Raw genomic sequence first — 14,809 nt, 5'->3', positions numbered from 1 at the left:
TAATGTACCTGGGATGAAGGACCGTATGACTCAGCTGGCTTGAATTCATCCTTTGGAAGGATAAGTCTGCTGCAGTCTGGCAGCCTCAGTTTCCCCATCTGAGCAATGGCACCTGTGAACTTTCCTGCCTACTTTATTCCTTTGCAAATGACGGATACAAAAGCAGTTTCTAACTAATACATATTTAATAGTAATCCATAAAAGTCCTCGTGATGTACGTGATGCCACTTCTAAAATGCTAACTTTGACATGATCAATTCCGTTTTGTAAATCCTGAAGATACACCTGCATTCTGCCTTGTCTCGTTGTTCCCCAGGGATTCAAAGCTCTGCTGCTGGCACAGAAATGCTCCCTTTCCTTTTGACTTCTATAATCTTGATTTGGCTATTGATATAGTATACTTTGAAAACTCTTGGTTATTTCCTCTCTGGTTTTACTTTTTTTTATGTTCATCTAGTCAATGTTAAATGTGGATCTGTGCTAAACTAATTCTAATGTTTCTTTTCTTTCGCATTCTCATTGCAGTTCCTTCCTGTTTGTAGCTCACTGTTTTGCTGCAGCTTTATGCACTGTGGGTGTTTTACATGAAACATTTGCCACAGCATCATTTTGCCTGTAAAACCAGCGCAAAGATGACAAGTTTCATTTTGGGCTCTATAATAATCTCTGCATAATTTTGGTGCATCGTTTTGATTTGTACAAAAATGCAATTTGGATGTATAATTCATATTATAGAAACTTTATGGAGTTATATGATCATGTTGATGTTTCATTAAGATAATGGATGTGGGAATTCTCTCTTCAGGATGTGCATATGGTATTGGTACTACAGCATCAACATATTTGGGATGTTTTTGCATTGTATTTATATACTTGTCTTATGAGAATGCAGGAATGTGTAGTGGCAGGTTTAGAGGTAGTTTATTGTGTCATGGAGCGAGTGTAGAGGAGGCCACGGAGCTGCTGTGAGGGCTGGAGCAGCTCTGCTCTGGAGCCAGGCTGAGAGAGCTGGGCTGGGGCAGCCTGGAGAAGAGAAGGCTCCTGAAGGGGAGACCTGAGAGCAGCTCCAGTGCCTGAAGGGGCTCCAGAGGGGCTTTGGACAAGGGCCTGTAGGGACAGGCCGAAGAAAATGGCTTGAACCTGCCCGAGGGGAGACTGAGCTGAGCTCTTAGGCAGAAGCTCTTCCCTGTGAGGGTGCTGAGGCGCTGGCACAGGGTGCCCAGAGAAGCTGTGGCTGCCCCATCCCTGGCAGTGCTCAAGGCCAGGTTGGACACAGGGGCTTGGAGCAAGCTGCTCCAGTGGAAGGGGTCCCTGCCCGTGGCAGGGGTTGGAGCTGGATGAGCTTTAAGGTCCCTTCTAACCCAAACCATCCCATGTATTGGTGAGCATAGAAGTAATTTCAAAGCCCAGAAACGTTTGGATCAAGCCTGGAGGGGTGCTCTTCATGACTCTCCTCAGATTACTGGTAAGTTTTGTGCACAGGGCTGCAGCAGGCTCGCTTGGGCTGGGAGCCAAAGGGAAGATGGTTTGTGCCCTATATGATTGGTGGGGTAGCTAGGAAAGAGGGAGTCCAGAGATCTCCACGATTTGATGAAGTACCATGGGCTTCGAGTGCTGCCCCATCCAACAGGCAATGTACCTGCTCTCCCCTGCAGTTGGGGTGCAGCTTTCTGCCCGGCCTCTGGGGAGATTTTCCAATCCTTTTACTCTGGTGTGTTGGAAGCGAGCTAGAAATGAATTGCCATGACTGTATCATGAACCTTACAACCGTCCTTCATTCAGTCAACGTTTTGGCTGAAAATGTGAGTGAAATCTGTGGCACGGGGCTATTTGTCAGAACTGTTTAAAACACTCAGGCATGCTTAAGCATTACATTTTCTTTTCAATGCTTGTAAACACAAAGTAATTCCATTAGTGCTGCTTGTGACAGGTCAGTGTTGAACTAGTGAACTGAAAACATGTACAGCTACCATGATGGTGCAAAGAACTGTACATGTGCCAGCACAAAAGGAGCGTGGTGATAAATTTAGCCTGTATCGTCCTGTGTTTCTGAAAAGGAGGCAAAAGTCCTGTGATGCCTTCGAGACCCAGGTACCTGTTGCACTGTGTGCACAAGGAGAAGTGGTTGCTGATAACAGAGTTCTCCATTTCCCACCCATAACAAAGGCATGAGTATTGCTTCTGACCCACCTGGGCAATTCTGCTGAGGCTGCTGGCTTTCCAGGGCTGTCTGGTGTGTGTTTGTCCCCTCCCTGCAATCAGGCTCATTTGTTCAGCTGGAGATAAAGGACTTTGGCAAGTGTCACCTCTTAGTTTATTATTGTGTCAGCATTAGCTGCTTGGTAAATATTGCCTAATGTTTATTGACCAGAAAAGCTGTTGAAAGGCAACGTGTGGGTACAATGTGCCTGCTCACAGAGCTATCCAAGAGACCTTTCCTTCTGAGAATATTAACTTAGGAAAATCAGCAACCAAACGTTGGAACCTCATCAGATCCAGCCCTCCACCATTTCCAGTGGGTCTGCCATAGACAGCTGATGCAGGAGGCTTCACTGAAAACCCATTTTCATGCTTTCACCATGGCAAAATGTTTCGCAATACATCAAACATAGCTAAAAGATGTTTTTGTGATGGTAACTTCTGATTTTAGGCTACAAGAAGCTGGTCATATGGAAAGTTTGCAGCGTTTGGGTTGCGCCCATCCATTAGTATTAAAGACATTTCCCTTTAAAGGACCTTAATTTGTTTGGTCCTGTGTAGTGAGACGGTTGTCATTCCTTCCAGTCTTCTACTCAGGTTTTCTTCAGCAAAGGCTCAGAGGAACTTGGTTATTTTCCCATCTCCTGCACACAATCACAGGAGGACCTTGGGGTTGTTCTGCCTTTGCTCATCAGCTGTAGGAACTGCCTTTTCAGGATGTCAGCTTCCCAGGATCCAGCTGCTTTGTGTTTATTCAGTTCCAGCTAATGCCATCTCTTTGCTCCCGGGCTTTAAGCACTGTTAAAATACAAATAAGAGATAATGACAATGGAAAACAGTTTTTCCCTTCCTTGGCAGTCATATGGCTGTTGGTTCAGAGATTAATGAGGGTTTAGCAGCCGTTCTGCTTTAGCTGCTTGCAAGTTGATACTTATTAAACAGAAATAATCATAAGTTGCTCTACACAGTGTGGTGATCACCTCTCTTGGTTTTGGTGGTCCCTGGAAGAGATGCTCAGTGATACAACACAAGCTGCTGATTCTCCTGCTTATAACGAGTCCACCTTTTTAGACTTGCCTAATTTTGGGGGGGTATAACTTCCCTGCATTTCTAATTCCGTAATTGTAACGTGAGTGCTATGCAGTCATGAATGGGAGTAGATGTGAGCCTGAGGAAGGAAACCTTTGTAACGTATGGTCCACACAAAGAAATAAATCACTCACTTCTACTGAATTGCAGATTTTGCTCTGGTTCAGCAAAACGCACAGGCATGTGTAGAACAGTGACTACAGGCACACTTCCGCTGATCTCAAGGAAGAACAAATGAAATCAACACTTTTAATGCCTTCCTTGATTGTAAGAGAACAAGTAAATTCTTTGGGAAAGAGGAGAACTGCTCTGTGCGTTTGAAACGGGAAATGTTTAGGCTCCTTTGGACTGAGCTTCGTGCTTCTGAACTGCATTCTGCAAGAGATGTATTGAACAGAGTTTCAGTTGAGGCCTGGAAATGCCCTCAGTCTTGTACCTGAAGCATAAACCAGCCTGGTGATGCACGTGCCAGTTCATCTGTCTCTGTTTATAACCATTTTTTCCTAGAAGCATGTGCTTTCTGTGTTCAGAAGCAATGTTGTACCCCTCGAGAAATACCCTCTTCTCCTGTTGTGTGGCCCTCCCCTGTGTCCTTACCTGTGCTGCATGGTCTGCGCAATGTGTGGTGGTCCCAGATGCATGTCTGTATGAACACTGGTACCTCTGAGCTGGCGATAACAACATCTCTTCCATCCCTCCCTTTAGGTTGTGTGGAGGAAACTTGGAGATGCTGCAGGGTCGTGCCCTGGAATTAGACAACATTTGTCAGGAAATCAGTATAAAGGACCTATGTAAAAGGCGCTGAGGAAATCCTCTCGCTGAAGAGAAAGAGTTTGAACTGCTGATGAGAGCGAAAGGACTGGCTGTGTCCACAGCAACTTCCAGCTGACGACAGGGTGTCTGTATGCACTGCAAGAGACTCGGTTAGAAACCGGTTGGGATTCTCCCAGAGGAGCCGTGCTGTTGTCCGCATCCCCTGAGTGCTGCTCTCTGGGTATACTGGCTACTGCAACGCTGCCGCCGCATTGTCTGCCAACACACCACATGTAGGAGCACTGAGGTATTCCCACCCTAACTCAAGAGAATCGGGATTCTGCAGGAATTACATGATATAAGTTTTCTTTTGCTTAGTTACAGTGAATCTTTAGTCAAAGCTGAACGACTGTGCCACTGGATTTAATGGAGGTTTTCCACCAGACTGGAGAGACGTTGATAAACTGTGCCTTTGGTCGCCGCAGTTATGAGAAAGTCACCTCTTAGTAACTCACCCTGCAGTCCGTAGAGTATCAGTTAATGGTGCTTAGGCAATTTCCAAGTGATTTTTTGTTTTTTTGCTTTGGTAGAATACCTGCCTTTGGAGGTGCTAAAAGACCATCAAGTCTCCTAACCAGCCAGTAGTGTAGCATAACTACAGTTCTTGTAGTGAAACACAATTTCTTTCTAAATGAAAGTACCGATAGCTTTCTTTTTGATTCACTTTGATGCACATCTTCTGAAGACGTGTAGGATGTTCGCAGCCCTTTAATGAACAGAAGACTTAGGGATTGCTATTACAGGTCCCAAATCAGAGTGTTTTTCTGGAGAGTATTTTCCAATTGTCAGGATGCTAATTTCTACTGTTTAATTTCGAGACACGCTGGTTTATTTAACAAGAGCCTATAAGGATCTAAAAGATTGCACTGCATTATATATAAAACAAAAGCTTTCCTTGCCAACTGTAGCGTTCTTTCAAAGAAAAAGGTTTTATTATACTCAGAGCATGTCTTTCATTACTGTGAGGCAGAAAGCTCTTTTTGAGATTGCCTGAGACTTGACCAGACGGCGCCCTAGATGTGCTTTAGTTTATTTTTATCTATGTGTATGATACTAGTTGTGTGTAATGAATTGCAATGAATAGGTATTTTGTGTATATCTAAAAGCAACGATAGTTTCATGTATGAATGTGCAACAGGCTTGTGACTGAATGCTGTTGCTTAACTTTTTACTATAGCTGAGCATCAAAAACAGACTAATAAAAGTTAAACATAAAAAATAGGAATGCAACAATTCCTGGGTTTCTGGTTTGTTCTCGGTTACAAAGATTTGAGCCAAAGGCAGAACCTCTGTTTTCTCTGAGCTTGCAACATGCTGTATTCGTGGGCTATCTGCAGTGGAATGTAGCTGGGTTGCTGTACAATCTTTTGTTATCTAGGACTATGATGTAACTCTGCTAATTGTCTTCAGAAAAACAGTGTGTTAATTTGCAGCAGTAATTCTACTGGTTTCTGTTGTTAGTTTTACTTGGTACCATTCAATGTAAGGCCTCTGATCCAGCATTGCTTTCTCCTTTTGAGGGCAAAACTCCTCTTCAGTCCTTCTCCTTGAGTTGGAAATGCAGAATCTGGCCTTCCATTCTGAAACCTTGCACTCTTGCATCGGTTCTCCTATATATATAACCCAGCCCAAACAGCTGTCTGTTACCTTTACATGTTGTTTTCTCCCATGCATATTGTTTGCATAGTTAAACTACAATTGTTGTATTCCTATATCTATCTATATGCGTGTATGAAACGATGTAAAACCCGTACTTGTGCCTGCAGGATGGATGTGCAGGGGCTAACCTGAGGGACACTGGTCTTTTGACACGACACTTGTGTAAATTTTGATACTGTATTAAAACTATTTTTTTACAGTTCTGCATACGAGTGGGTATCAAGTATCTGTGTTCAGTTAGCAACGGTAATAAATTATACCATCTCACACTGTTTGCTCTCCTTTAATGACTGAAGCCACGAGGTGCTTGGCCTCCCATGAGGTTTGCTTGGAAGGAGCCATGTGAAATGTTTCCTGCTTGGTTGAGGAATGAGCTGCACGTTGTGGGGTTTTGTTCACTTTCTCTCCAGGTGTCTTTAAAACCACTGTGGACTTGCTGCTGTCTTTTATGCTAAAGGAGGTAGGTGCTGTATGTATGGTGTGTGGACCGTGGGGAGCCAGGGACATGGCTTAGTGGTGGCCTTGGCAGTGCTGGGGTAAAGGTTGGACTTGATGATCTTAAAGGACTTTTCCAACCTCACTGACGCTCTGATTCTGTGCAGCAGCTCCAGGTGGCCGGGTAAGGTGTTAAGTCCCCAGCTCTGCTGCAAGGGTAGCCCCAGGGCACGTGTGCTGGGTTTTCCTCCCTGCTTCTTGCACAGTGTGGCTTTGAGGCAAGATGAGGCAATGTGGAGCTCCCGCAGCTGTTTTGCTCAGATAGGACACACAGGCATGTTGGAGGGTTGGGGATGTTGGGGAGGCTGGTTGTGTCCCGCTGTGTGTCTCCTGTGCCCAATGCATCTCTGGATGCCCCTGAACCAGCCCCCTTACATCCCACTCCATGGGCTGTAGGGGCGAAGGGAAGGTGCTGTGAAAGGGCTGCCTGTCACTGCTCATGCTGGAGAGCAGAAAAGTAAATTCTCTGGAAGAAACCCAAACTCTGTACAATCAGGATCTTGAAGCTGATAAATCGTTCTTTGCTGCCCAGAGAAGCTGTGGCTGCCCCATCCCTGGCAGTGCTCAAGGCCAGGCTGGACAAGGAGCTTGGAGCAAGCTGCTCCAGTGGAAGGGGTCCCTGCCTGTGGCAGGGGTTGGAGCTGGACAAGCTTTAAGGTCCTTTCAACCCAAACCATTCTGTTCCTCTATGATTAAATCCTGTGTGGGGTCCTGAAAATGTGGCTTACTAAGAGGAGAAAGTGGGTGGCATGGGGAGAAAGAGGTGCAGTGCTCTTGAGGGTCCTGTAGCCTGCTGATACGTCTCTGTGCTAATGAATAAAAACTGCTGTAGTAGTTATGGACCTTCATCTCATCTGAATTGCTCTCTTCCCACATGGTTAGGTGTTCTTCAGGAAAACATAATCTTGCCAAGCCTCATGAACTTCTTGTTCAGTTGGTTTTAGCATAATCCTGCTTCAGTTCAAAATCTCCACGTTGCTACAGGGCCATTCCCAGCTTCTGAACTGAGCATCGATGAGCTCTAAAGTTCACGGTGTGAGTGAATTTTAAATAGCTCTCGCACAGCAGAGGTAGTGGTGGATTTCACATTCTGGACTGAAGAAAAGCTGCTTTGCTGAAGGATTAGGAGGTAAAGAATGGCAGTTTGTTTTCCAGCAAGTGAAAGGTTCCAGTGGAGCCTGTCCCCCAAAGGTTGCAGTTGATGGACATGTTTATGAACACAGCACAAAGCCCTTTGGAACGCACTGAGCACAGCCACCCCAAACAGCCCCTGCAGCACCCGGCCCCGTGCTCCTTTGTGCTACCTGAACCTCTCAAACACCAAATGCCCCTCAGGCTTTCTGTGTCACTGCCAGGTACCTCCCCAGTGAATCCCACTCTTCCCAGGGCACTGCTTCAGTTAATTCTTTATATGGTTTGGAAATAAGTCTCTGGGGTGAATTCTTTATACTGATCTCAGCAGTGTGATGCAGAAGAAAGTGGCTCAGCCTCTTTTTTTCCCATACTTTCAGGGGAGGGAAAAAATCTTGATACTTTCATTTTGAATTGCTGCAGAACAGACCTGCAAATGCAGCTGCCAGGTATATAATGCCAAGACCTCCTTATAACTCCACTTGTGTTTTCCAGGCTTGATGAACCATGTACACAGGGATCCCAGCCATGCACATCCCCAGCCAGATACTAGCTCCGTGACTTTGGTCATCCAAACCTGAAGGTAAGAAGAGCTGACTCAATAGCAGCTCTGCCTGGGATGAAGGAAGAGTTTCTGTGTTATTTAATCACCCAGCATTTGCTGGGCTGCCTCATAGTTATGGTACTTTCTAGCATAGGTAGTAATGCCCAGAGGTGAATAATGGGACAGCATTTGCCAGAGTTGGCAAATCACCTCTGATATCCACAGTATTAGGAGTGAGGGGGAAAGAGAAACTGCAAAAGGAAGAAAGGACAAGTAACCTTCTTGCTAGTAGTGACTTTATCCTCTCTTTTATCTTTCCTCTTTCTCATTTTTCTTTGTTTAGAAAGAACCTCTCTCCCCTCCTCCTTTGCTGACTCCAGACTCTTCATGGTTTTGATTTATCCCAGAAATAGCATGGTGTGACTGAGATTTCCAATATGTGGAAAAGAAACTTCAGTTGTTATGAAAAGCCAAATGCTTTTGGCTTTTCAAAAAGATCAGAGAGGAGAGAAAAGCTTACTAAGACTACATGGGATGCTCCTGAGCACTCCTGCTGACTTTGGTGGAAGGTCAGGCAACCCAAAATGGGTAATGTGAATGAAAATAAAGTTTTAAATAGTCTTATAAATAAATAATAAGTAATTTTAAATACTTTTATAAATAAATTAAAAAATAGTATTATCATGTTTCAAAAACTTAAGAGATGACATTGACCAGAGACATGAACCTGACCTGAATCTTTCTTAACTGAGAAAGCTCAGGCACTTCCATGGGGGTAATTAGAAAACTGAGACATATTGATGGGGAATGATGAAAATGAAGTAAAACTATAGCTGAAAATACAATAAAACTAGGTTGTATTAAATAAAACAATATCGTCTGATATTAATAGGAGGTCTTTGCTGGCCGTGCTGGAGCCATGCTATGGGCGGCTCCAGCTCAGGCATTAGTGAGTGGTTCTTCTCATGCTACTGACTGGTGAGGAAGGACCTCAGGGACTTCATTGCTGCTTCCATCTGAAACAACTTCCTGAACACCTGGCTCACAAAGAAATGCCAAAATAATACTAATGAATTATTTAATGTGTTTGTTAGAACATGATAATTACTCTCCACTTGCATCAGAATCTGTCAGAATTATCTCTTCAATGCAGTAGCCATGGCCCTGAAGTTTGAAGTTTCTTTGGTGGGTTTTTCCCAACTACTGTGAATAGGTAGAAGTAAACTTTAAGGTCATTTATTTGTAAGTCTTCAGATGAAAAAGTAAAGGAAAAAAATAACCCTGGGAACCCATTTCCAGGTTCTGAAAAGGAAGAGGAGAAAGGGAAGGGAGATGAGGACCTGTATTGCAGGATCCCAGCTGCAGGTGCATCTTCTTGCAGTGTTTAGGTGACTAATAGGTACAGCTCCTTTTTTATGCAACCCACCTGTGTGTGGCAATCACAGAGGGCTGAGAGAAAGGCTGTGTGAGAAAGAAGGTGCTTCAATGCTTTCACATGTGATCTTACGTTTGTGGGTTGGGTTTGTTTAGCATGTCTCTCGATAAGTGCCAGGGGACGGGGCTGGCCATGGGCAGTGGTGGCCCCTGGGCTTGAACACCTCAGCTGTGGAGCAGGAGGAGGTTGTTGTCGTGTTTTTTTCAGGAAGCTTTGGAAGTCCCTGGTGACACAAGGACATCTTGGCTCAGGCAAGTGCACTGAGCCCTGTTGAGCCGTAGCATCACTCATGGCTTAAGTGCAAAGATCACAGCGTGAAAGGAAAACACTCTCTGGGGGTTTGAGGTGGCCTTTCAACACAGGATCCGGTTTGTTGTCAGAGTGGTGGGAATTGGCCAGAGCATCAGTCTGTGGCACAGGGCCGTCGAGCTGCTCTGTTTTCACAGGCATTAGAGCTCATCAGAGAGGAAACACACAGTCTAAAAATACATTCTCTTCCTCCAGCCGCTGCAGGAAAGCGCTTGCAGACTGCTGCAGGTGCCCATTTAGAAAGGCCCTGAGCACCCCAGAGCCCACCCTGCACAACCTTGAAAATCCCAGGAAAAGCTCACCCTGCAACACGGCAATGTTTCCATGGGAACTGTTCCTCTACTCCTGCTACTAAAACCTATAGCAGGAATGATAACAGGACCCAATTTCTGCACCAAACTACAAACAGCGAATGCTACAAAGGGAAGCGGTGAAGAGCAGGAGTGTAAATCAACAGAACTGCTAAATGAGGTGCGTGTCTCTCCACAAAAACCCCACAAGCACATAAACAAAGCCCTTGGGAGGTGGGGGGAAGATCATCTTGATTATAGCACATCCAGCCAACATAAACCCCATGGATTGTGTGAAATCAGGTTTGTTCTTCTGATACGCAGCAGGAAACCCTGTAGCAGATCAAATACGTTCAGGGAGGCTGTCTTGCTAATTGCTGCTCCTAGCTGAGCCAAAGCAAACCATTTAGACAAAGGAGAGAATTCAGTTTTTCTTTAGTATTAATTATGAAATAGCATGTCTGGATGGGCTTTCAATAACACTGCGTTTCCTGGGGAAACAAAAATGAAGTTCTAATCCTGTGAAATAATTGCAGAATTAACACCTTGCTCCAGGCTGGAACCCCAACACATGCTTACAATTAAGTGCAAGATGAGTGAGGTCTTGACTAAGGCCTTTCCTTCAATCACAGCAGATTATGAAACTCATTTTAAAGCCCTCTTTATAAGCATTCTTGTGTGTTCTCACTTACATGGATGTTAAAGCAGCGCATTCTTTCTGTTGTGGCTTTCACATTTCCTCTTTTCTTTTTTAAGCCTGTTGTTATGGTCATTTTGCTCCTCACTAAAGATTTGGCTTCTCACTAAAGATTTTGCACCAGGTATTTTGGGGCTTGAATGTGGCATTTGGGCACTTTGTGCTCACTTTGTGCTGCCAACAGCCTACCAAACACTAACTGCAGGGTTTATTTTCCTCCTGTGCTTTCCTCCTGCTGCATGCAAGTGGTGTCTCAGAGCAGCTTAGCTGAATATTAGCATTTGTAGCCATAGACAAATGAAACCAAAGTGGCAAGGAAGAAGCTGTGATACTGAATGCCAGAAGGTTAACCACCTTCCACACTTGGGCAGCAGGAATGGGGTCACTGATGTTCAGGCTGTGTGGTCGTGGGGCACAACAGAAAAGGGAAGCAATGATGAACTTGTAAGTATGCGCAGCCAAGCTTGTAGGAAGATGGAAGTAGGAACTGGCTGAGGTTGAAGGCTGCTTCTTACCATTGTGTAATGGCTAATAGTGATCGCTGTCTTTGGTTTAGCTGTCTTCTACATCAAGCTTTGAATATGCCTACCTGCAAAAACTGCTTCTTGAAGGCCTTCTGCTCTGAGTGGTGCCATCTAGAAGGACATCTAGAAGGGAACAAGAGATCACAAATAGCGTGAGGACCTAAATCACAAGCTTCATGGTTCAGTTTCTGCCTTGCTGAACTCCACTGATCCCATCTGCCCTTGTTTAGCTGCACCACTGTCCATCAGGTCCCTGCAGACATGTTAGTTGGTTGGTGCACACAGTTTTATCCTGCTGCACTGGGGTACTGTGCCTCACTGGCAGGACTGCAGGCAGCTTTAAACAGTCATAGGTCTCTAGGGCTGGAAGGAGAGCGTATGTTAGATACCTTTTAATGCTGAGAACACTTGGGAGGGAAAAAAAAGCACATCACATGTCATAACTATTGAGCCTTTCAAAATGATGCATGAATTAAGAGCCACCACTGAAGTTACACGCAGCATAGTAAGAGAATAATATATACTATTAGTTTCCTAGTTGCCAGGATTAATACTTAGCTTGGTACAGCCTCCCTTTTGCTGAGGTGCTCACACGTGCTCTGTGGGTCTGCGTGCAGGTGCACACCTGCACACACCAGGCTTTATTTGAAGGTCACTGACAGAAACAGGCCTTAGGTTAGGTGATGGTCTGGTGCGTGGTGCAGTTAGAGGGTGTTGTGCGTTGGTCTGGTGCTCTTCAGAGCAAAGTCCGTTCTCTGCTATAATGCCCAAAGGCAGTGTATTTCTCTTCATAAGGCTCCCAACAGAGTTTCTCACTTTCCTGATCAAAGTAATGGAACCAAACACTTAAAAGGAGAAACCAAAATAAAATCACAAGCAAAAAGGTCTGTGACCAAGCTGGTTATCTCTATCTTTGCATTCAGTGGCATCTGAATGAGTGATTCCAAAGTAAAACATTCTCCTTCGGGATAGTCTGCTCCCGACAGACAGGTAGAGCACCTTGTGTCCAGATGAGTAACCTGTAGCTAAAAGGACTCCAAAGCTTCCTGATTTAATCACAGCAAATCAATTATGCGTACCTATTAAACAAAACAAAAGATTTTGCCGCCAGTGATTAATTCTAGCTAGAAATTGTTGTTAAAATGTTCATCTTGGTTTGCTAATGGCTTTAAAAAGGGGGGTAAAGGTAAAATAATAATGAATGATTAAACCTTGTCTCCATAAATCCCATTAATTGCATTTGGGGAAAAATGAAATAGATGTTGAAGGCAGTATGCTCTCAGATGGCTTCGCTAGAAGGGCAAGGCTACATAATGGGCAAATTACTGTTTGTTTTTGTACAGGAAAATAGCCACAAACCATTAAGAAGGGCCAGCAGACCCCATTGTTCAGGTGAGTCCCATGGGGAGAACCTGACCAGCTTGTCCCCAGACCCAGGGCTTAATATGGCAAAGCAGAGCTGTCCCCAAGCAGCATCCTTTGCCTGCTTGGAAAGGGCTCTTTGGGCTTGATGCGCTGCACGTGTTTGGCAGCCATCGGCAGGGAGAAAGGCAGGAAGGCAGTGGTGTATTTCTGTAATCATAAAGTATGCCATATGTTACCTGGAGTTCAGTCGCTATAAATCCTGCATTGACCCTGATTGCATGTGGCTGTAATTAAGCTGTCCAACAGAGTGGGTCTGGCTGGTGATTACACATCAGGGCCTGACCGCATGTGACGGCAGGAGAAAGGGGTCAGGCACCTGAGGACCTTGACAAGCCTCTTGTGAACAGATGAGCTGTTACCACAGTTCAATCAGGCTTTGGAAAACACACTGAAACAATTCATAACAAGTCAACAGGATAGGAGTGGCCTGCAATCATCTGCAGGGGAATCTGTTCCACTGGTCCTGGCGTGTGCCTGTGGCTGAGTGCCAGCGAGGAGCTGTGTGGACCAGCCTCTTAGGTCTGCAGATGTGCAGGGCTCATCTCTGTGCGCTGGGCACCCCTTGCCCTATGTTTGATCCTATTGGATCATCCTCATAATGAAAAGGCTTTCCTTATATCTGCCTGGCGTTCCCACTTGTCGCTTGTCCTTTCACTGGGCACATGTGAGCTGATGCACATGCCTTGTGCTCCAGCCCCTGGCCATCCTGGTGGCCCACCACGGATTCATTCCTGTGTATCCATCTCCATCTGGGAGCCCACAGCTGGACCCAGCACTCCAGATGTCTCACCAACGCTAAGTACACTGGAAGCGTCACCTCCCTCACCCCTATTTGATAAGCCTTACAATGCCGTGGAGACAAAGACTATGTTGGTAACCTGACAGAATGGAAATGACAGGAATATTAATACCTAGCATCCGTGGAAACTACAGGAATATTCATATATAGCATCCATAATCCATATGTGCTTACGTTAAGTAATAACTTTACCGTGTCCAGCAAAATGTCTCTGCGGGTGCTAATGGAGAACTGAGATGGATGTAAAGGCAGGCATGTGCCAGCACTGTGCAATAAACCTGCTGCTCCGAACTCGTTCTGGAGACACAGTCACATTAAAAAAGGAATAGGACTACTCCAGACCACGTAGCTCCCCTCGGCCCTTTGAAGCTCTTCCCTGTCTCAGATGATAGGTCCATGTAACAGTATACTTGTCTTTTTCCCTGCTAATATCCCTGCCCTAGCAGGAAGAAGGAACAATAGAGAGAAGATAGCTTTTAATAGCATTCAGGCAGTGATCTGATCTGCTCCTGAGCCCTGCTGAGACTACAGCAGATAAGGTTTTATCTTTGATCTTGATGAAATAATCGATGCTGAGCATCCTTCAGCACTGCTCGTGTGTCGGGTGAACATTTCCTCCTCTGTTTCAGTTCTGTGCTGTTGACGAAGGGACTGAAGGGCTCGTTCCTGCCCATGTCTCCATCCCAGGGAGCTGTCAGCAGACCCTGAGGCCTCTTGCTTGCCCGGTCAGTGCTGTGGGGTGGAGGTTTCGTGGCCAGCAGCACAAGAGGGACATGGAGCTGCTGGAGCGAGGCCAGAGGAGGCCATGGAGCTGCTGCAAGGGCCTGGAGCAGCTCTGCTCTGGAGCCAGGCTGAGAGAGCTGGGCTGGGGCAGCCTGGAGAAGAGAAGGCTCCTGAAGGGGAGACCTGAGAGCAGCTCCAGTGCCTAAAGGGGCTGCAGGGAACCTGGAGAGGGGCTTGGGACAAGGGCCTGTAGGGACAGGCCAAGGGGAATGGCTTGAACCTGCCCGAGGGGAGACTGAGCTGAGCTCTTAGGCAGAAGCTCTTCCCTGTGAGGGTGCTGAGGCGCTGGCACAGGGTGCCCAGAGAAGCTGTGGCTGCCCCATCCCTGGCAGTGCTCAAGGCCAGGTTGGACACAGGGGCTTGGAGCAAGCTGCTCCAGTGGAAGGGGTCCCTGCCCCTGGCAGGGGTTGGAGCTGGAGGAGCGTTAAGGCCCCTTCAACACAAACCACAACACGCTTCCATGTGCCAGCTCTGATCTGGCCACGCTCCGTGCAGCAGCACTGGTGAGGCAGCAGGGCCGTGCTGCCTCCTCTCCGCCCCGCTCTCTCGGGGCCGCTCCTCACCGCCGGCCGCCATCGCGCCTGCTCTCACCCGGGCTCCCCTCAGGTGCCCGTGAG

The 14,809-nt window shown here is 46.1% G+C and overlaps 1 protein-coding gene across 11 annotated transcripts in view; it reads left to right on the top strand.

Annotated features, from left to right (window-relative positions):
- The window catches only part of CCDC85A (coiled-coil domain containing 85A), a 271,108-nt gene extending 263,173 nt beyond the window's left edge, over positions 1-7,935 (top strand). For 10 of the 11 annotated variants that reach the window (XM_065682465.1, XM_065682466.1, XM_065682464.1 and 7 more), the window contains one exon: positions 3,994-6,029. In XM_065682465.1, the coding sequence (XP_065538537.1) occupies positions 3,994-4,083 (90 nt within the window). In that variant the 3' untranslated portion in view covers positions 4,084-6,029. Of the gene's footprint in view, positions 1-3,993; positions 6,030-7,881 lie in introns of those variants that run through there. The other variant, XM_065682473.1, reaches the window with a different exon arrangement.
- Positions 7,936-14,809: the final 6,874 nt, after the last annotated feature.

The sequence above is a fragment of the Lathamus discolor genome, chromosome 5 (genome assembly GCF_037157495.1).
Source record: "Lathamus discolor isolate bLatDis1 chromosome 5, bLatDis1.hap1, whole genome shotgun sequence".
Lineage (NCBI taxonomy): Eukaryota > Metazoa > Chordata > Aves > Psittaciformes > Psittacidae > Lathamus > Lathamus discolor.
The sequence above is the reverse complement of the archived record's forward strand: the minus strand, read 5'-3'. Positions and strand labels throughout refer to the sequence as shown.